We start from the raw sequence: 21,780 nt of genomic DNA, 5'->3' as shown, positions 1-21,780 counted from the left end.
CTTTAAATGCTCGTCTGCAGCTCGGCTCCAGCACAACAACATCAGGAGACATCCGAGTTCACCATACAGGGCAGTTATCATTTATTGAAAAGAGAGAAGAAGAAAAAAATCAAGATGCTGAGCAGGATTTTCTTCGCTTGTGTTTTTCTCGGTCTGTTCTGCGCATGCTCCCCGCTTAGCTGCAGGTGGATGGACCATAAATTCAGACAGTACAGCGAAAACGCATTAAATCTTCTGGATGTGATGGTAAGAAGCAAGATTTTAAGACCCGTTGAAGTTTTTCCTAATGTATAAAAAATGTATTTATTGTGTGATTTGTCTGTGTGTTGCAGGCTAATAACGGCACCAACAGCACAGAGGATGGAGAGCAGACACATGAGGCCTTCCCTTATCATCTGTACAGCCAGGCGTCCAAAGCATCAGTCAGTCCTCCTCAGCTGCTGTTCACTGACAATGACTCAAACTGATCATAGAGGGGACAGCAATGATTTCTGAGTTCCTCTCACAGTCTTCCTCTTCTTGTTGTTCCAGGCTGAGGGTAAACTTTCCTTCACGGTTCACATCCTGAGGGAGGTTTCTGCTCTGTTTGAGGAAGATTACAGCTCTTCATCGTGGCAGGAGATCACAGTGGAGCACTTTCTCAACGTTGTCAACAAACAGGCGGATGAACTTCACTCCTGCGTAAGTTCACTTTGTTTTTTCATACTCTTAATGTGAACACATTTCACATAAAATACCATAACCTAAAAAAAATGGATTAAGTCATTTCCTCTTTCAGGCTTTTCAGAAAACAATTTTCATAAAATAAGTAGATTTGTGTTTCTATTTCAGATCGGGGCTCCGGGCCACATGAAGAAGAGGAACACCAAGCTTCACTTGTATTTCAAGAGGCTGTCAAACGAAATCCTGAAGCAAATGGTGAGTTTCCCTGATCCCTCTTCTGCTTCATTTCAAGCTGCATGCTGTAATATTGATGACAACATTGTTGTGTCCTCAGGGCCACAGTGCTGAATCCTGGGAGCTGATCAGGAGAGAAATAAAGGTCCATCTCATCAGAGCGGACCGCCTGGTTTCTTCTCTGCTCACCTCCAACTGAAATCTCGTTTTTACGGCTGTCACATAGATAATGTTTTATTTATTTACTAATTTATTTGTCACATGAAATTAATCTTAATTTATCATGAAAGTATGTATTTACTTAGCTATTTATATATATTTTTTATTTAATGTGTTCACTCTTGGCTAAACTGTTATTTCCTTCATCGGCCTCTTTTTGTATAAATAAAGATGTTTGAATATACAAAAACAAATTAATGGGTATGATTCACTCATTTTGACCTCAGTATTTTAGAAGAAGCCTTTCAGAACCAAAGTTAAAAAAGAAGCATACTGGATTTCATTCTGTCTGGGCTTTTGAAATATCCGGGTTTTTTTTACCTCTGTATTGAATAGAACACTTCAGACCTGCTCTTACCTGCATAATAACACATTTTATAATGAGGAAAAAAGGCAACTTAAGCTACTATATAAAAATGTTAGTTTGAAACTCTGATTTTCATTTTTTGGGAGGACAAAGCTGGCCGTTTGTGGACAAAATTTATTCACTGGTTCTTCCACCACTAGTCGCGACATCTGTCATCAAGTGTTTGTGATATCTGACAATGAGTCTCTTTCTATAACTGTGGAATAACTTTTTTAAAACTTGTTTGAATTGAGCCCCACCGGAGGGATTTAGAGCCGGCCTCTTCCTGCTAGGACTACTAACAGCATCTCAATACAAATTGGGGGTGGGGGGAATATGGGAAAGTGGGGAACATGTTTTATTCGCTGAGCTTCATATGATCACAAAAAATTGGTTATTTTCTGCAGAGACAATTTTATGTACAAACAGAGCTCGAACAAAAAGAAAAGACTGAACTTGAAGCATCAGAATGGAACCTCACAATCCAACAATAAAGAATGTTCTTTTTACTTCTGCAAAGTGAACTTACCAATTCTTCAAAATTTGAGTTATATCTATGGTCTGGGATAAAATGCAAGCATTTTTAGGGTTTTGGGAACCCTAAAAGTTACAAAGTTGCCGGCTTTGCACCACAGTGCTTCAGTCAGATTTTACTGCAGGCTTTAATTAGACACAGAATAATAGAATAAACATTTCTCTTGTGGAAACTGAGGTGTACCAGAACAATGAGAATAAGAGATGGTACAGTAAAGGCAATTTTACAACATAAATAAACAATACTATTAAGTTAATACAAATAGATTCAAAGAAATGTGCACCTAAGTAAGATTAGTAGTGGAAATGTACAAAATGGCAACTGACCTGGTCACTCCAAAGGCTGAATTCATGCTTTTATTTTAGTAATTCAGAGGTGGAATTGCCTGTGTGCTTAGCATTATTGTCCTTGCTGCATAACCCAAGGCTTCTTGAGTTTAGGGTCACAAACTGGTGACCGGATATTCTCCTTCAGGATTTACTAGTAAAGAGCAAGTTCATGGTCCCATCAGTTACAAAATGTTTTTTTTTTGTGAAAGGCAATATCAGGTTTATACCAGATCCAATGGGACGCACACTTTCAGTGTCCACAGAAGATCTTTGCCAAAAGTCTTGTCAATCGAGATGTTTTTTTTTTTTCTATAATTGTGAGATGTTTATTTGGGATCAGCAGTGGTTTTGGCCTTACATATCTCTCCCATGGAAGCCATTTTTGCCCAGTCACCTTCCTATTGTCGTATCATGAACACGGACCTTTACTGAGACAAGTGATGCCTGCAGTGATGAAGATGTTCCTCTGGGTTCTTCTGTGAGCTCCTGGATGAGTTGTTGATGAGCTTTTGGACTAATCTTGGTAGGTCAGCCACTCCTGGGAATTTTCATCATTGTTTCATATGTTCTCCCTTCGTGGATAATGGCTTTCTCGCCATCTCCCATCGGTTCTTGAATGATGTGTCGCTATTTTGAGATCTGTCATGCTGGGAGGCAGGTTGTATTCTATAAGTAAAGTCTGTTGTTAAACTGGTCACAAAGCTTGGACTTATTTTAGCAAGATGCTCTAACATCTCTGACACTACTTGAATCTATAGATGAGATAAACAGCTCAGCTGTCTGGTACACCCCTCAGAACTCACTGGCCAATTTGTTGAGCAATGACATGATCTGTATCTAATGCTCAGAGGACACTTACACTAAGCTTTGTGATAAGCTTAAAAATGTTTACTTTTTCAGTAGTGTTTATCTGTTTATCATATAATTAATCAGAAAATATTTTTTTCAAAATCTCAAGTCACAGCTCAAGTCCCAACTACATTCAGAAATTTGAAAATTGTATTAATTTAAAATTAGGTCTACTGGACATTATTAGGAACTGATTAGACCCGACACCAGGGGGCGCATGAGGCCATATATTTTATTACAGGTGTCTTGGCAAACCCTTTCCTTTATTTTCTTCTTTTTTTACAGTATTTAGAGCAACTTCGTTTGAAAATAAATGTTTTGTCTCTCTCTTATATTCTCATTTTCGCCATGAAATACACATTTAACTTTTTTCCCCACTCTTCTTTATAACAGCAATACAAGAAGAACAAACAAGGTTGAGAAAATGAATGCGATTATTGCTCATATCAATAACAGGGACCACATGTTGTTCCCAAAAAAGTGTTAATAAAATGATGAATTCATGATAATAAACCAATTGTGCTCCAGTGCAATTAAATCCAAAATCAAAGTTGCAAATGTGTTGCGCTCGGCTTCGTTAAAAGGGGCGTCGGCTGGGACAAAAGGGAAATACCGTGAACAAAATTCCAAGGAAGGATCGTCGGAGCGCATCAGAGGCCACAGCCACCTTTCATTTTCTCGCAGGAACTTCCCGTTTATGGACCCAGTAAACACACTGCGGTTTATGCAACCACGCCGCATTTTGTGTTGTAAAGAAAATAAATGAATAATTTAAAAAAAAATCTATATCGATTAACATGACATGCTTATTCTTAATCATAGGCAGTTCCAGTGAAATTAAATGAAATAAAATCGCCTTGGTAAACAACAACAACAAAAAACTACTTCATTATAGATCTTATCGTTTATTACACGACTCGTTGGTTAGAGATAATAAAATATGTAGTGTATTTTTGTGTCAACATTTGTAGAATTTGGACTGCCAGAAACATGTCTTTTTCATCCTATAAATAAAATGAAATTAATCATCAATAAGCCCTTTTAAATGAATGCGAAATGTAGGCCTATTAGGCCTACCACCTGCCGAGGTGAGGCATTGACGTTCCGAGTTTTAACGGCACGTATCTGAAAAATGAAACCTGAGCGCTCGGCTTTAAATGGGCCGCCACAGGTCAGCTCCAACAGATCACCGGGAGACACCTGAAATTGCTTCTTATAGAGAGAAAATCTGTGTTTAATTTAAAAAAGGCTAAAAATCAAGATGCTGAGCAGGATTTTCTTCGCTTGTGCGCTTCTCGCTCTGTTCTGCGCATGCTCCCCGCTGAGCTGCGGGTGGATGGATCATAAATTCAGACAGTACAGCGAAAACTCCTTAAATCTGCTGGATATGATGGTAAGAGAGCGGCTTTTAAACATGGTTATTGGATATTTGATAGGTTTAAAGTATTTACGGATGATTGCGTGTTAATTTGATGCAGGCTTACCATCACGTCAGTCAGGATGCTGAGGTGAACACTGAGCCTTTCCCTCATCACCTGTACAACCAGGCTTCTAGAGCATCTGTAAGTCATCCACGTGATTTAAAAAAATGCATTATTTATTGTTATTATTTACCTGAGCTAATCTGTAAATGGTCTTCTTCCTGCAGGCTGAGGGTAAGCTTGCCTTCACGGTTCAGATCCTGAGGGAGGTTTCTGCCCTGTTCGAGGAAGATGACAGCTCTTCATCGTGGCAGGAGATCACAGTGGACCACTTTCTCAACATTGTCAACAAACAGGCGGATGAACTTCAGCTCTGTGTGAGTACAAGTGATCGGCAAATCTGTGATTTACAACATCTTGCAGCAGTATCCAAACCCCATGGTTGGACATTTCCCATGTTGTTTGTTTCGTCACAACAACAAACTGTAATTTATATTAATGCGGGTCTATTAATGGCACGAACTAGCACATAATTATGAAGTAGAAGGGAAAGGATAAGAAATTATAAAATTCAAGCTGCAATGATTTTTTGCAGATCTATAAACTGAGATTTATGCCAATGCCTTCTTATAATATGGCTTAAGCTCAGTCCGACAGGATGGAGAATCAGCATGAACAATTTTCAAGTATGGCTGTTGATTCTCAATTCAATTTATATCTAATAAATTACAGTATAATTGAAAAGTTAATTAATTTCACCAACGTTATTCACAAAGTGAAACATTATTCAGGGCAATTACACACACACACACACACACACACACACGATGTTTCATTTATGGTGATTTTCTACCGACAGCTAATGAATAAACATTTAATTTCTCAGAATTGAATATTATCTCCCACCAATGAAGCAAAAACTGTGATGCAGAAACATGAGCCTAATGAAAAGTAGAGTTTAATACCTTAGAGGCTGTTATTTTCAAATGGTACTGCTAATGTGACAAACAACCCTCATCAGAATGGATATTCTAATTGATTGAATATGACAGTAAGCCATTTTACGGGACTATTCTAACCCATTAATATCCTCAGATGTGCATGGTCCCTTTAATATCTTTGGCTGCATATTCATGTAATGACTGGGTCAGTGAAGCTGAAATGCTAACCGGACACGGCGTACATCTTAACAGTTTAATGAAAATGATGGGGTAGCGGCTGACAGAGGATGGTTGAGCAGGCTGTCGAAGAAGATGGCAGGTTGGACGGATGAAGATGGCAGGTGGTAGTGACGAATGGGCACGAGGAAACTGTCCAGACTAGACCCGGAAAAGCAGGCCGACGGCTCACCAGAGCGGGGCAGAGCTAGCGGCAGGACACACAGGAACGAAGAGCAAACTGGAATGCCTTACCCGATAGGGCAGGTCACTTGCAGAAATCCTGAGGCCTGGCAGGCTGAGCACACGAGAACTGGGAGCGACATACGGGCGGCGCAAACAAGATGAGACAGGATGAGGCGTTCTGGCAGGGATGTGTTGGTTGAGGCAGGTATAAGTAGTGAAAGTGACAGGTGCCACATGTAGAGCTAGTCCAACGGATTAACTAGTGACTGAAGAGTGGACTGAGCTGATAGGGTGGTGACACATGGCTGGGAGGTGAAGGAGCAGAAAGAATAACTGGTGGCTTAGAGGAATGAAACAATAAACAGTCCAGAATAAAATAATAAATAAATAACCCAAAAATAAACACCAAAACCACGACAGGTCATTGTTGTTGTCCCGCAGGAAACTTAATCTCCACCCCAGTCTCGGGTCCTTTTCGCAGTCTCTGAAAGAGTTTCTTCCAGGATTACCCTGCATCCATTTTCCCACCAAGTCTGACCAGCAGAAGAAGAATATCCCACAGCATCCCACGGTGGGATGTGCATTGTTGTTTTCTCACACAAACAGCAGTCATCCACATACGGCTTGTGGTGAACTGAAAACATGGCTCCTTATGGCTTTCTTTCAACGATGGATTTCCTGCGCTCCTTATAAAGACCAGATTTGTCAATCACAGAAATACTTGTTGTCCAGTTCAAAGATTCTCCCGCCTGAGCTCTGCTCATCTCGATTTACCACAGATTGGCTCCGTTTGCTAATTAGTTGACCTCTGAAGGCAGTTGGTCCCACTGGATTTCATTTAGGTAAATCAGAGTAAAAGGGCAGAATATAAATGCACAACATGCATTGTTTTATTTAAAAAAAAAGTCTGAAAACCATGGCTCATTTTAATTTTCACTTAGGTCTTGTAGACCTAAGTGAAAGCTACTATTTTTTGCTACTAAAGCTACTATTTTTTGTGCTACTTTGTTACAGTCAAAATGCATAGAAATCTGCAATTTTACTGCCATAAAATAGGCACGAGTTCTTGCAGAAAGCATTGTAAACCTCACATAAAGAGTGCGGGTAAACCTGAAACTTTGAAATGAATAAACATTGAAATTAAGTGTATTTATTTTGTTTCTTAGGTCGGAGGGGAAAAAAGACCAAGCAGGAGGCTGCACTCGTACTTTAGGAGGCTCTCACACAGCGTGTTTGGACAAATGGTGAGGCTCACTTTTATTTTTTTGGTATAATAATAATAATAATAATAATAATAATAATAATAATAATAATAATAATAATAATAATAATAATAATAATAATTATTATTATTATTATTATTATTATTAGTAGTAGTAGTAGTAGTAGTAGCAGTAGTAGTAGTAGTAGTAGTAGTAGTAGTAGTATTGACCATAGTTAACATGTTTGATCTACTTATCCCCCCACAGGGCCACCGTATAGAAGCTTGGGAGCGGATCCGGAGAGAAGTCAAAGACCATCTAGTCAGAGCGGACCGTCTCGTTTCTTCTCTCTTCACCTCTAACTGAAAAAAAGCTTAATTTTTTTACAATGACAAGTTCATTTGCTTATTTATGTATCTATTTATTCATGTATTTATTTTTCGCTCACTTTTGTATCTGCGTTTAAAGAACATGGAATTAGCAAGCTTGCGAAAGATATGCTGAGAGACGATACTTTTTTTTAAACTATATTTTATTTAAAAAACAATAAAAATCACCCTCTAAAGCAAACTGAAATCTGTTTACTGTTACACATTGACTTTTAACATGAAGTCAGCCTCACCAAGGCTCTGGTGGATGGCAGATTTGTGCTTCTGTCACAGAGGAAAATGGTCACAAAATTATACAACAACCGATCAAAGCACCAAAAAGATCAGCTAAAATCTCAGATGTCAGATCAATTTCTTACAATACTCAAACAATACTCAGCGGCATAAAATCTACAGCACAAACATTAGCCAGTTATAAGCAATCTTTACAAAATCACGCTTTAGCAGTGGTTGTAGTAGTTCGGAGCGGGGGGCCTCACTGTGGGCTTTGAAACACAACGAAGGTGGTCTTGAAAAAAGCTTCAGAAATTAAATTAACTGTAGGACTGCACATTATTTGGCTAGAACTGTTACAAGAAATTAATTTTTTATATATATATTTGTAACTGTAACGCAATGGCACACCATCCAGGGCAGCACCATAAGCATTAGAAAAAAAATTGCCAATTCCAGTCAACGGGCAGTGGGCCCCCACCGTGGACGTGCGCAGAGTGAGCACTGTGAAAAAATATTGCTGTACAACGTAGGTAGCTGCTGAAGCTGATGTTTGTTCCTGGGCTCACAGCGTCCAAGCCATTAATCAAATCTGAAAATACTTTGACAGTTCAAACCTTAACAAAATATTCCTGCACTGAACAGATTCTTGAAAACAGGACTTTAAAAAAAAAAAAAAAAAAACACAGAGGGGGAACCATTTATGCATTGATGCAGCATGCACCACCGGTGGTTCTTTGTTGTCGTTTGAATTGCCTTTATGTCCCTTTTAATTTGTTTATCGGTGATGTTTACGTCCTGCAGCAAACGTTGGGTCACAGCCGTCAGCTGCTTTTATTTTGTGAGCCAAAAGCTGGAAAATGTAGCAATGAACTGCTTTAGCAACTAACAAAAATTGCACCATTGTGGGTAAAACAGATATATTGACAGCCGAACGGGGGCCAACAAGGACTCCGCCCGCTGGTGTCACTGCACAACTGATAGACGTGTCTCAACGAGGTGTCAGGCTCACTCCCACGGGGCCTCGGCTCCTTCAGCCCGAGCGTACGCAGTGAGATCTTCATACAGACCTTCTCCGCATGTCTCGATGGCCAAGCCCTGAGAAATGGCAAAAAAAAACAACAACAATGAAATCACTTGGCCCATTTGTGTATGAATCCAATGTGTCTGTAAAAGAGCCAATCGACATTTAAGAGAGGTTTTTCTTTATCTTTGAGTGCAGTTTCATTTGCATAAATGACTCAGACATGTCTGAAGCATAGAAAAGTGCAGCTGTGAAAAGTCAAAACAACGTTGCTGACATTAACAGGAAACATTTGCATCTATTTGACCTTCCTACAAACTGACTATGGGCATTATGATGATGTTTTTCCAAGAAAAGAACAGTATGACAGAGTAAAATTCAGCGAATCGAGAGGCTGCCCCTTGGATTTGACCTTAAATGTGTAGATTTTACGATGGTCTTTTATTTTTTTCCTCTGTGGGACTGAGTTCCCTCTCAATGAAAAATGAATCCTGAACATTGTATAAAATTGGAACATTGTCAAAACTGAGTTGAAGAAAAAAATAATTCTGCTAACAAGTAATTGTAACACTAATCTGTAGTTTTTGGACCAAACCAGACTACATTGAAAGTTTATATGTAGACCACTTTAAATGTGTATAAAAATGCATAAAAAATAGTGTAGAAGTCAGAAAGTCAAGTTGATTAAAGATGGATTATCAGCGAATAAAAAAACAAACAAAAAAAAAAAACACTATCATGGAGGGGGAAAGAGAGGAAGAAAAAAATCCTAAAGACTAAAACCGAAATGATGAATAGCAAAAAAAAAAAAAAAAATAAAAAAGCAAAACCTATTTGTGATCAAATCTAAAACAAAGACTGGAGTGATACAATAAAACAGGCAACACAAATAAATAATCAATAATAACAAAGTTCATATAAAATTTATTACATAAATTCTGTTGAAGCCATGTTGCTGTAGAGGTAATAATATAAAAAGAGTAAAAACTGCTGTATTCTCAGCAGTGACGTCTGTTTATGTGATGTCGCTGCAGGTATACAGCACATTCTGGTAAACCATTAAGACAGTATAACTAACTACAGTAGTATTATCTAACCAGATCCAATGACCAGTACTCCATCTTGACTCAAGTGGAAAATATTTTGGCACATTTAAGTGCATGCAACACAGAATAGAATTAAAGTAATCATTTCTAATAGTATTTTATACAACAGTAGGTCTGTAGATCACAGTTGTATAAAAAAGGAAACCCAGAGCCCAAATACAGGGGATTTAAAGCAGATTCAAAACTGCGAGCAGCTCCAACAAAGGATGAAGAACAAACAAAGCAGCTGTGGTTAAAAGTTCAGCGATCCAAGGAGACAGTATCTCCTGTTGACTGTACTTGTTATGTATAAAGGCACACCTGCAAAGTGTTCACTGTGATATGACTATATGAAAACGAATGAACAATTGAAATGTACATCAAAAAAACAACAAGAAGAACAAACCTCATAGATGTGGTCGGTTTCAGGTTCTTCATATAGGCTGTCATTATCTTTCACCTGTGTGAAAGGGAGCAAAGGGGCCATATTTAAACGTTTGGCATGAAATGGATCAAATCTGTAGATAGATTTATCAAATTATCTATTTTTCATTATACTCATGTAAATATTGGCTAACTCTTTCTTTGGCGTGGTTATAACGACTGGCATAGGTTTGCCATCAGTTCATGGTGCAGAACTGTAAATGGGAAGGGGGGGGGGGGGGGGAGCATGGTGGGTATTAGTATTCAGCTCGTCTGAGTCAATACTCTGCAGAACCACCTTGTGCTGCATCCACAGCATGCAAGTCTCTTTAAGTAAGTCTCTACCGGCTTTGCATGCCAAGTGACTGAGACTTTTTGTCCATTCTTTTTTTTTTTTTGATAACTAAGATTTAGTCAGAATGGCTGGAGAGCATCTGTGAGCATCCATTTTTAAGCCTGCTTTAAATGGTCAGCATGACTTGAAAAACCCTTTATACAGGTGCTTGCTTGGAATATTGTGTCGTTACAGATTCTGGCAGCTGTTGGATGATTTTTGTAAAATGTGTCTGCACATTGGCACAAATAATTTGCATGCAAATCAGAGCCAGTGACTTTGTATGGGGTTTGCATGTTCTTCCAGTGGACTCATGGACTCTCTTAACGTAGTTTCATCTACAAGACCAAAAACATGCTGTTTCGGATCATTGTACACCCTAAATTGCCCGTAGGTTTGAGCATGTGGGTAACAGACAGACATCAGACATCTTCTGACCACTAAAAGGATTAAGTGGGTATAGAAATGGATGGACAGTGTCTCTTTTGCTCTAGTTTTTATTTGGATAAAATGGGTTAGGGTTAGGGAAAAAAATGTCTTATGAAGAAATTGTAAGAAACAAAATCTCAGTAAAGAAATGAAAGACATTATTGACATTTATTTATTTTAAGAAAAAAGAACCCTAATGGCGGACAGTCATGGTTGACTAGCAGAAAGACCAGGAAAGAAAGCATAGTCGTTATGCCAGTTTCAGTTTCAAACCCGGATTGCATAAGCCATATTCCTTAAACAAGTATGCAAATTTTCACTACTTTTTAATTATAGATTTTTTTTTTACACACAGCTCTACATCACACACAGCTCTACATCACCATGTCACCAGGTGACTATGGACCAGTTCAGGCACTGAGTAAATGTCTTGAAGAAATCAATGTGTGGATGTGCCAAAACTTTTTCAATTGAACAAAAACAAAACAGAAGTAACAATATTTGGACTAATAGAGGAGAGATCAAAAGTTAGCACACAGCCGATCAGGCCCAAAATCTGGGTGTAGTGATGGACTCAGACCTGAACCTTCAAAAGCATCTAAAGACAGTTACAAGGTCGGCTTTTTATCACCTGAGGAACATTTCTAGGATTAAAGGACTGATGTCTCAGCATGATCTGGAAAAACTAATCCAATGCGTTTATTTTTAGTCAAATTGATTACTGCAACAGTGTTTTCACAAGTCTGCCTAAAAAGTGGATCAGACAGCTGCAGCTGATCCAGAACGCTGCTGCCCGCGTCCTCACTAAGTCTAAGAAAGTAGAGCACATCACCCCAGTTCTAAAGTCCTTACACTGGCTCCCTGTATCTCAGAGAATAGACTTTAAAATACTTCTGTTAGTCTATAAATCCATAAATGGCTTAGCACCTAAATACATCACAGACTTGTTATCAGTGTATCAACTCTCCAGACCACTAAGGTCTTCTGGCTCCAGCCTGCTCTGCATACCTAGAACCAGAACTAAACATGGAGAAGCAGCATTTAGTTCCTATGCTCCGCTTATCTGGAACAAACTTCCAGAAAACTGTAAAAATGCTGAAAGCCTAAGTTCCTTTAAATCAAGACTAAAAACACATTTGTTTAGGACTGCATTCGACTGTTCTAGTTAAATAGTCGAATGCAATTTTTTTAATATATATAATCAAACTGCTTTTTCTTACTTGCTTTTTTTCTGCTTTATTTCCTGTATTTTAATCATGTAAAGCACTTTGCATTGTCTGTGTACTGAATTGTGCTATATAAATAAATTTGCCTTGCCTTGCCTTGTCTTGCCTAACCAGACTCTTTAATTTTATCCTTTAATTTGATCATTATTTAGTTTTTGTTTGTTTTGTTTTGAGAAAAGCAGTTGGCCTATTTCTATTTGTTTCATTTTAAGATGCAAATTGTTAAATAAAGAGACAATCCATTGTTCTTTATTTGTAGTCAGAAGATTTTTTTTTTTTTCAAAATAACCGAAACATAACCCTGCTAATTGGTTTGTTTTTTTTTACAGTCCTCAGGGACCTATTCTGCAACTATTGCATTTCCTGCGAGTTTGAGGTGCTATTTCTTTTGCAAACCTCAAAGGTGCTGTCCCGCATAATATTTTCTTTTACCATTAAATAAATATGGATGAAATGGAAAAAAATATGAACAATATAAATCAACACATATCAAAAACATGTATGCATTTGCACGAGGATCAATATTTTTAAAGGAAAAAAAAATCTGCCGCCTTTCTATTACATTCTGAGACGTATGCCAAAATCACCGACCCCAGCCAGATCTGGGTCCTAATGTCAGAGGTATGATGGGTATACGGATTTTAACAGACTAGTCAAGGTGTGTAGGGATGTTGGAAGATTAGCATTTTTATTTGAACTTTTTATTTTTATTATGAAAGGGGAAAAAATTACTTCTACTCATCCATTTTTGACCCCAAAAATAGAAATTAATTTAATGTTGAAAATTAAAAAACAATTTGTTTTGTTTATTGTTTATCTGGAGGATCTCATTGTCAGTTTCTGAGGAGATGGTCAAGTTGCCAAAATATAATTTTTTTAACCTGCTCAATATTTGTGTGGGTTTAAATATAATTTTTTATATACTTTTTTAATTGACGTATAAAAGTAACATGGCTTTATTTTTTTAACAACTGATTTAGATGCATTTCTTTACCAAAATATGTTTTATTTTATTGTTATTCAAAATTGTGTTTATAATTCTGTTTCATGGCAAGAGCTGTGTCCACATTCTCAGTACGAGGTAATAAAACTGTTTCCAGTGCATGTTGGACTCTGCCAGCATTGTCCTTTGCCATTGATCCAGTTAGTGGTGTTAATGGACAGGATCTAAAGGCAAAGTGCTGAAAAAGGGTCTCTGTTTGGAATCCACAATATCTAATTTTTGCTATTCGCAGATGATGTGGTTCTGTTGGTTTAGGCCGTGACCCCCAGCAGACCGAACCGGCTCGCAGCAGACTGTGAAGCGACCAGGGTGAAAGTGAGCACCTCTTAACTCTGAGGTCATGGTTACTGAAGGGGAAAGGTGGACAGCTGATAAATCATTGTGAATGTTAAGAGCAGCTCACTCAACACAGGTTACGAGACATTTTATTTCTAGTTCAGAGAAGGCGTCCTGCAAGCAAAAAGAGTCCCACAACATGCAGGAAGCAAAGTTGCTAAGCAATAGTTATGGTTTCAGTACTAGTTCAGGCTTCTATGGTGGCTTGTTAAGTCCAAAGAATTGTATTTTTTCTGTAGTTGGTTCGGATCAAGGCCGGTCTGCTGTAGTGCAGAAAGAGCTGAGAACAAAAAGCTCTCAATTTACCGGTCCATCTACTTTTCTACCCTAAAGCAATCATGGCAGAAAGCCCCAAATCTCGCCTTAGGATACATACAGGATCAGGTGGGAGTGTGGGGGAGTTCTCGTTTTAATTTTAATCTATAAAATTAGAGTGGCTCATGTTACCCTGAGCTACCTCTATAGTTATGCTGCTATAGGCTTAGGCTGCTGGAGGACATAAGGGCCTATTTTTCTCACTCTACTGATTTCTACTGTTCTCCAGTTCTGCTTTGCATTACATTGAAATGACAGTTGTCATTTCCGCTTTTAACTTTTTGCTCTCTCGCTTTTTTCTTCATAGTAGGTACACTTGGTTTGACGTTCTGTTAACTGTGACATCATCCAGGGAAGACAGATCACCCGCTATTACCATCTAATGTAGAAAAGATTCCTGGATCAATGTGTGCTTCTGTGCTTTTTGTTTCTCTTGTTGTGTCTCTGCTCTGTCTTCTGTAACCCCAGTCGGTCGAGGCAGATGACCGTTCATACTGAGCCCGGTTCTGCCGGAGGTTTTTCCTTCCCGCTAATGGGTGGTTTTTCTTTCCACTGTCACTTCATGCTTGCTCAGTATGAGGGATTGCTGCAAAGCCATGGACAATGCAGACGACTCTCCTTGTAGCTCTACGCTTCTCCAGGAGTGAATGCTGCTTGTCGGGACTTTGAAGCAATCAACTGGTTCCCTTATATAGGACATTTTTGACCAATCTGTATAATCTGATTGAATTTGACTTTGTAAAGTGCCTCGAGATGACATGTTTCATGAATTGGCGCTATATAAATAAAATTTAATTGAATTAAAAAACACTTTGCTTTGTTATTATTTTGAGAATTGTTGCATAAATTAAGTTTGATTGATGGTTTGATTGAAATAATATGCTAGAAAAACCTTTTAAAATACTCTCCTGTCCATGTTCAAACTTCAGAAATATCAACATATGTTTATAAGTGTCCATGTTCATGGACATTTATAGTAAACATATACATGGCACAACACCTTTTCAGGGTATATAAATGGAAGAGTGACTCCTGCGGTCGCAGCATGTATGAAACAATAACCCAGTTTGCCGTTTTTCTCTTGCTTTTTTCTCAACAAGGGGAATCCTACGTTAGGCAACGTAAAGCTTCTAAAAGTAAGTCTTAAATGGTTGAATTACATATAAATCCTGTAGATATTTATATTTATATGTGGCTATAATTATCTGATTAAAAAAAATCAACATTTGTCTTGCAACAAAACACGTTTTAGACATTGCATTAAGAATAGTTGAATAAAAGCTCATTCTCACCAGTTTTTGTTTACGTAACAGAAAAGCAGCGATACAAACAGCCAGCAGCAGGCCCTGCAGTACAATTAGGCCGTCCTTCATCTGGGTTCTGTACTGGGCTTTGGTAAGATCAAAGGGTCCTAGGATGGAGTGTCAAATGAGAAGTTAGAGGCATGTTTTGGGTGGTTATATATTATTATCTATCACATACAGTTCTGTTCACTTACTGGCTACTTGTATTTCAGTTCCAGGTCCCCAAGTGCCATTCATTGAGCAGAAGTACACTCCGCCGTCCTCTAAAGTAATTGCTTTGATGTTAAGCAATGAATTCTCAACCATAGATCGTTTCCAAAACCGAATCCTCTCATTTTGGCCAATCTCTTCCCTGTTTGCGTCAAAGTGTTCAGCCTTGAACCACTTCACGGGGATTTTCGGCGTTGGATCTGAGAACGTGCAGTAAACAGGCACATTGACACCTGGTCTTAATCCATAGAACCTGGGTTTCTGGCTGATCTGCAGAGCGACTGAGCAGACAAACGAAAAAAGTTAAAACAAAGTGAAAAAGACACAAATATCCTCATCAGAGGAAGTCTACCATTTTAATTATCCAAGCTTCAATTGATCAGTCACCGTTCTGATAAAGTTTACTTGGCAAAAGGGGGGAAAAAAAGATTGTAATTTTCTATAACTCATTTGTATGTCAAAACAATAGGAATGGGTTTCCCTTCAGGAATAGCCAGTTCATGCACTGTGAAAAAAAAAAGAAGTCCCACTGCGTGCATGTTTATGTTTATGAAACATTTTTTTCTTCTAATTGTGAAAACTTGCTTTTTGGCTTCAGAACCATCATCTTAGATTGAACAAAATAACGATTTACACCCTGGTCAGATGTGAAATGAATTATTATGCACAGATCAAAGATGATTTAAGACAAGGTTGGAGATTTCTCTGTTCTTAATTTCTAATATTTATGTACTGTAGGAACTGTGGTGCTGGAGAACCAACTTCCAAATAAAATAATGGGAGATGACAGTATAAAATGAAATGTGACAACAAAGCCCAGAGACCTGCAAAAAGGCCATACATAAATAGATAGATAGATAGATAGATAGATAGATAGATAGATAGATAGATAGATAGATAGATAGATAGATAGATAGATAGATAGATAGATAGATAGATAGATAGATAGATAGACAGACAGATAGATAGATAGATAGATAGATAGAGAAATTTCGTTTGCATACAGCTTGAAAAATCACTCTAAGAATCAGTGTGGAAGGATCAAGTAATCACAGACTGATCCAATAGATCTGGAAAATGGTAAAGGAAACTAGCTAGCTTTCAATTGCAGACTGGGTGACTGGTGTCTTTGTTTATTTTTGGGTGGGGGGGGGGTTCTTTGGGAAGCGGGGGCATCAACAGAGAGCAGTGCGGCTAAATGGAAACTTGAATTTAGGGGATGATGGAAAATGACTACTGACCACAGAAAATAATACTAAAATCTAAATCAGAACATAAATATGTGCAAACATCTAAAGAACAAAATACAAAATCAGGACTCTAACCACTACAGTGATAACACATTATGGAACACCTGAAGAGAGTAAAAAACAAACAAACAAAAAAACCCCAGAAAAACAAAAATAAAACACAATCACAACACAAAATATCCTAAATATATAGCCAGAATGACTAAAAGAAACCCTCCTAAATCCAAGGTACGGGTTTCATATTATATTTGATAGAGAAAATCACGGTTAAAAAGAATTAGAAGGTAATGACAATAATCAAAGTTTTTTTTTTCTTCTTTATATGTTTCCCTTCTGGGGAACAAAAGGTTTTGTAAAGAAATATTCCAAATTACTTTGAGAATATTTGCTGCATCTGCAAGGGCTTTAAACAGTGACCATTGAGGACATTTTTGAACTCCGTCCGTCCATCCGTCCGTCCGTCCGGATTGTCTTCCGCTTATCCGGGGTCGGGTCGCGGGGGTAGCAGCTTCAGTAGGGAGGCCCAGACGTCCCTCTCCCCAGACACTTGGGCCAGCTCCTCCGGAGGAATCCCAAGGCGTTCCCAGGCCAGCCGAGAGACATAGTCCCTCCAGCGTGTCCTGGGTCTTCCCCTGGGCCTCCTCCCGGTGGGACGTGCCCGGAACACCTCACCAGGGAGGCGTCCAGGAGGCATCCTGACCAGATGCCCGAGCCACCTCAACTGGCTCCTCTCGACGTGGAGGAGCAGCGGCTCTACTCTGAGTCCTCCCCGGATGACTGAGCTCCTCACCCTATCTCTAAGGGAGAGCCCAGACACACTACGGAGAAAACTCATTTCAGCCGCTTGTATCCGGGATCTCGTTCTTTCGGTGACGACCCAAAGCTCGTGACCATAGATGAGGGTAGGAACGTAGATCGACTGGTAAATCGAGAGCTTCGCCTTTTGGCTCAGCTCTCTCTTCACCACAACGGATCGGTACAGCGCCCGCTTCACAGCAGACGCTGCACCAATCCGCCTGTCGATCTCCCGCTCCATCTTCCCCTCATTCGTGAACAAGACCCCAAGATACTTGAACTCCTCCACTAGGGGCAGCACATCCTCCCCAACCCGGAGAAGGCACTCTACCCTTTTCCGGTTCAAGACCATGGTCTCGGATTTGGAGGCACTGATCCTCATCCCGGCCGCTTCGCACTCGGCTGCGAACCGCTCCAGTGAAAGCTGTAGATCACGCCCTGATGAAGCCAATAGGACCACGTCATCCACGAATAGCAGAGACGCAATCCTAAGGCCACCAAAACGGATCCCCTCAACACCTTGGCTGCGCCTAGAAATTCTGTCCATAAAAGTTATGAACAGAATCGGTGACAAAGGGCAACCGTGGCGGAGTTTTTGAACTATTCTATAAAATAAAATTTAAAATTTAAAATCTGGCTAACCTTATTGGAATAGTTTGTTTACCAACAAAAGTTGTAAGCATTAGATGATTTTCGATAATGATTGCATAGTTTTATGTAATTCTATAAAACTAAAATCTAAACAAAAAAAATCTCGCTGAAGTTCAGTTTGTCAAATAGGTTCCCAATGATTAGAAAAAGCAAAATTGACATAAAATCATTTTACTTCACAACTGATTCAGTACTTGAATAAATTGTATAACGTGATTTCCATTTGTGTGAGTTCATCTCAGCGATAACTTGACACAGAAGTGCAAGATACCTGATGGGACAAAGGAAATGATGCCACTTTTATCCTGGATTTTATTTACTTAATGATTCAAAGGGAATCTGAAGAAAATATCCGCTGATTAATACCCAGTGATCATATGATAAAAAGTACAACTGTGAATATAGGCTGAACACGGTGAGATCACCATTTTTCTTAAATATATTTTTTAAAATATAACAAAGTTATAGAGAGACTAAAAAATGATTTGGACCCATGGAGTTCATCAAGAGAACAATAACATAATAGTCTTTGTTTCACAGGAGAACTTCCTCTTTTCCCCTCCAGATGGCCAGGAAGTAATGGTAAAAATAACATGCAAAACTCCTGTGTGCAATGTAGCTGTGGTTAAACAGCCTTTAAAAAAATACGATTAAATGACATTGCGGCTATAAAAACACACAATTGTGACCCTAACAACTTTACATTTTCTAACATTCATTCCAGATCTTGTAACTGCTTCCTGCACGATTTCTTTTTTGTGATATTAGCCATATAACAAGAGTTTATATTTACCTGATAGACTTATCAACACAAACCCACAGCATCCAGCTATAGTCCAACGCATGATGACATGCAAAAAGAAAAAAGAAAATTGATTCAGCAGGCGACACCGCGAGTGTGTGGAAGTCTCTCTGCAGTCTGAAAAAGGTGCGACTGTTGCTTTGTGACAGTCGGTGTGCAGTCTGTCTGACACGCAGGCTGTAACTCCACGCAAATGAGGGGGGAGAAGGGGGGGTTGGGGGGGACTGAAGCAATGAACCGAAATACCTTTGAGCTATGCACTTTCAACATTAAACGCTGGGAGGTTTCATTTAACTCTCTTTTACAGCCTATAATCTGAAGAACATTTAAGAAATAAAAGTCACTTTGAGGCTTTTTGTAAACACTGATTTTGAGACAACTGATTGTAGAACATCAGATTTTTGTTAGCTGGAATCACTGTTTCTTTTTTTTTTAAAACAAGCACATTAGGGCAGTAGCCTAAATTTCATGCAGGTTTGGACTAAGAGTAGTCCTCTCAAAAGTCTTGATTTAGATGTTTGCCATTTAGAGGCGGACCCGTGCTTCGGATTATTGTGCTGAACCCATGAACCGATGGACAGATGTGCTCCTTCAGGACTGCACAATACTGTATATTACAAATCTATCATTATCATTTGTTCAAAATATGCAAGCACTTTGCCCAGGCTGAGCCATCTCACACAACTCCTCTAACAGTAAAACAAACTGTGATTCAGTCCTCTTTCCCAGATGAAATAGTTTCGTTTTGTTTGCTGCCTTGACAACACGGCTAATTTTTAAGCACCGGCTCGCATAACATCCCCTGATGGAATGATACAATGCAAAAATATTTCTATTTCTATTCTGGGTTGGGTCCAGCCACTTTATGTTTTACCTACTTAAAAAGTTCCAAATTTCTATCAGTCAGATTTGGGCAGCCAGTCCTGACTGCTGCATCGCTGGAAGGATGGAGCTTTGTAAAAAAAAAAAAAAAAAAAAAGCTAGCAGATCTTTTGATGCTTGAGCCCGCTCAGCATTAATCTAATTCTTGTACTCCAGTCCTTTCCATGTTTTACTCTCATAACGGCGGTTCAAATTTTAATCCTCAACACTGCTTTTTGTTCTCCACTCAATAAGCTCACAGCTTTATGGCCGATATCAGCAAAGACATATTTAGCAGTTAACGCCCTGTTGAAAACTCCACATTATGCGTCAGATTTTCTCAATCTATTGTTATCTGACATATTTACGTGCTAAGAGCTACTTTCAGACACCCCCACCGACTATTCCAGTCTACCACCTTCACTGTGAGACATCGACTAAATCACCATGTAGTCGATGGAGGAGGGGGCCCTGCCCTGACGTTGAAGACGAGGTGAGTCCATGCATGGCGAAGGTCACGGCCGTCACCAGGGGTGGATAAACGCAGAAGGCTCTGGACATTGTGGATCAGTGTTCATCTGATTATCAAATCTTGGATTGTGGTATTCGCGGACAGGATATGGCAGCGTAGCTGTGCATTGGAGGGTGTTGTTTTTGGGAACCTCGGGTTCTCTTCTTTGGCCTTTGCAGATCATATGGTTCTGCTGGCGTCTTCAAGATATGACTTTCAATACCCACTTGACTTGAGTTAGCCCTGACTTTAATCAAACATCTAAAACAGAAGCTGCTATCATTTAACCAAAGGGCTGTTTCCAGAGTCCTGACCAAAACCAAATCAAATTAAACAACAGCTCCCAGAATCCTGGGGGTCGGTTCATAATTCAGTTGTGAACAATCTAAAGTCCTCAGATCATTAGATACCTTTTTTCTTCATCTGTCGTCTGCACTTTAAAACTCTGGAAGCTCTTATCACTTTTTTTAAAATCATTTAATAAGTTATTCTTTTCTGTTATATTACCATTTCACCGCTTCTTTCAAGTAATGCTTGTCTTTTAATGTATTCTTTGTGAGGACGTTTGCCTTACCTTGTCTGAAAACTGTTAGGTGACAGCCGTAAGCAGTCAAGAGTTAACTTCAAAAGTCAGCCAAGCTGATCACATTTCCCTAATTCTCTGCTCTGCGTAGCACAAGCTTGGTATGCATGAGCTTTTATCAGTTTTCACAATATGGCAGCAACCGATACAATTCAAACAACGCACCGTCATCAAGGATGGACTTAATCAGAAGTTATTGACATGTAGAATCTATAATCATTTCTTTAAAGAAATCAGCAAAAAATGCAAACTGCACAGTAACAGACCTATTTAGAGGAGATACAAGATGTTGAGCTGAGACAGGAAAATTAACAAAGCAACCTGATCCCAGCCCAACAACTCTTCAAACATTACAAACCTTATCTGTCTATATATTAAAGCCCTCTGCTGTTTCCCTGGACTCTCTTACATGAGAGAAAACAACGGAGGAGGATGTTTAGCCATTTTATTTCCATTTAACCATAATAATCCAGAATTTGTCTTAAATTTTGACACCAAAGTATCTTTTGGTTATCAGGCCAAACCTCAAGAACAAAGCTTTCATCCAAGCAACCAGAAATAACACAGTCACCATGGCCTGCTGAGTCTTTGGAGCTGATGTTGACATAACTGCTTATTTTTGCACCGTGCGCTACGCTTGGGTCGTGTGTTGTTGTTTTTTTCCAAGTCCCTGTAAGGAATTTATTTTTGATTTACCCTTCTCACCTCTGACACCTTTAGCATCATTCAGTCGCTTTCTTTAAGCACGTCAGCAATAGTGAAGAAACCCTGCAGATCCAAACCTGACAAGAGACCAGGGCGTTTGTCGTGTTAAAAGTGTCCTCTGTGGGCACACAGTAGTGCTGTCCATCAAGTTTAGATTGTTTAAGAGACAAAAATATGGTTTTAAAGGAGT

General features: G+C 39.0%; 3 protein-coding genes across 3 annotated transcripts; 2 read left to right on the top strand and 1 right to left on the bottom strand.

Annotated features, from left to right (window-relative positions):
• Positions 1 to 114: 114 nt before the first annotated feature.
• On the top strand, positions 115 to 1,333 carry LOC118564308 (interferon a3-like). Its single transcript, XM_036141699.1, has 5 exons — positions 115 to 246; positions 333 to 422; positions 532 to 681; positions 832 to 918; positions 998 to 1,333. Exons 1-5 carry the CDS (start codon positions 115 to 117, stop codon positions 1,094 to 1,096), a joined length of 558 nt encoding a protein of 185 aa, XP_035997592.1. The 3' UTR covers positions 1,097 to 1,333.
• A 2,570-nt stretch (positions 1,334 to 3,903) lies between these two features.
• On the top strand, positions 3,904 to 8,352 carry LOC105937903 (interferon a3-like). The gene is made up of 5 exons (XM_036142127.1): positions 3,904 to 4,592; positions 4,675 to 4,737; positions 4,824 to 4,973; positions 7,106 to 7,183; positions 7,409 to 8,352. The coding sequence occupies exons 1-5, from the start codon at positions 4,437 to 4,439 to the stop codon at positions 7,505 to 7,507; spliced, it is 546 nt and encodes a 181-aa protein (XP_035998020.1). The 5' UTR covers positions 3,904 to 4,436; the 3' UTR covers positions 7,508 to 8,352.
• A 67-nt stretch (positions 8,353 to 8,419) lies between these two features.
• Positions 8,420 to 19,076, bottom strand: cd79b (CD79b molecule, immunoglobulin-associated beta). The gene is made up of 5 exons (XM_012879448.3): positions 18,922 to 19,076; positions 15,417 to 15,713; positions 15,211 to 15,329; positions 10,259 to 10,312; positions 8,420 to 8,841 (listed from the first exon to the last, which is right to left on the bottom strand). The coding sequence occupies exons 1-5, from the start codon at positions 18,971 to 18,973 to the stop codon at positions 8,752 to 8,754; spliced, it is 612 nt and encodes a 203-aa protein (XP_012734902.2). The 5' UTR covers positions 18,974 to 19,076; the 3' UTR covers positions 8,420 to 8,751.
• Positions 19,077 to 21,780: the final 2,704 nt, after the last annotated feature.

The sequence above is a fragment of the Fundulus heteroclitus genome, chromosome 10 (genome assembly GCF_011125445.2).
Source record: "Fundulus heteroclitus isolate FHET01 chromosome 10, MU-UCD_Fhet_4.1, whole genome shotgun sequence".
Lineage (NCBI taxonomy): Eukaryota > Metazoa > Chordata > Actinopteri > Cyprinodontiformes > Fundulidae > Fundulus > Fundulus heteroclitus.
Note: the sequence above shows the minus strand (reverse complement) of the source record. Positions and strands in the feature narration are given on the sequence as shown.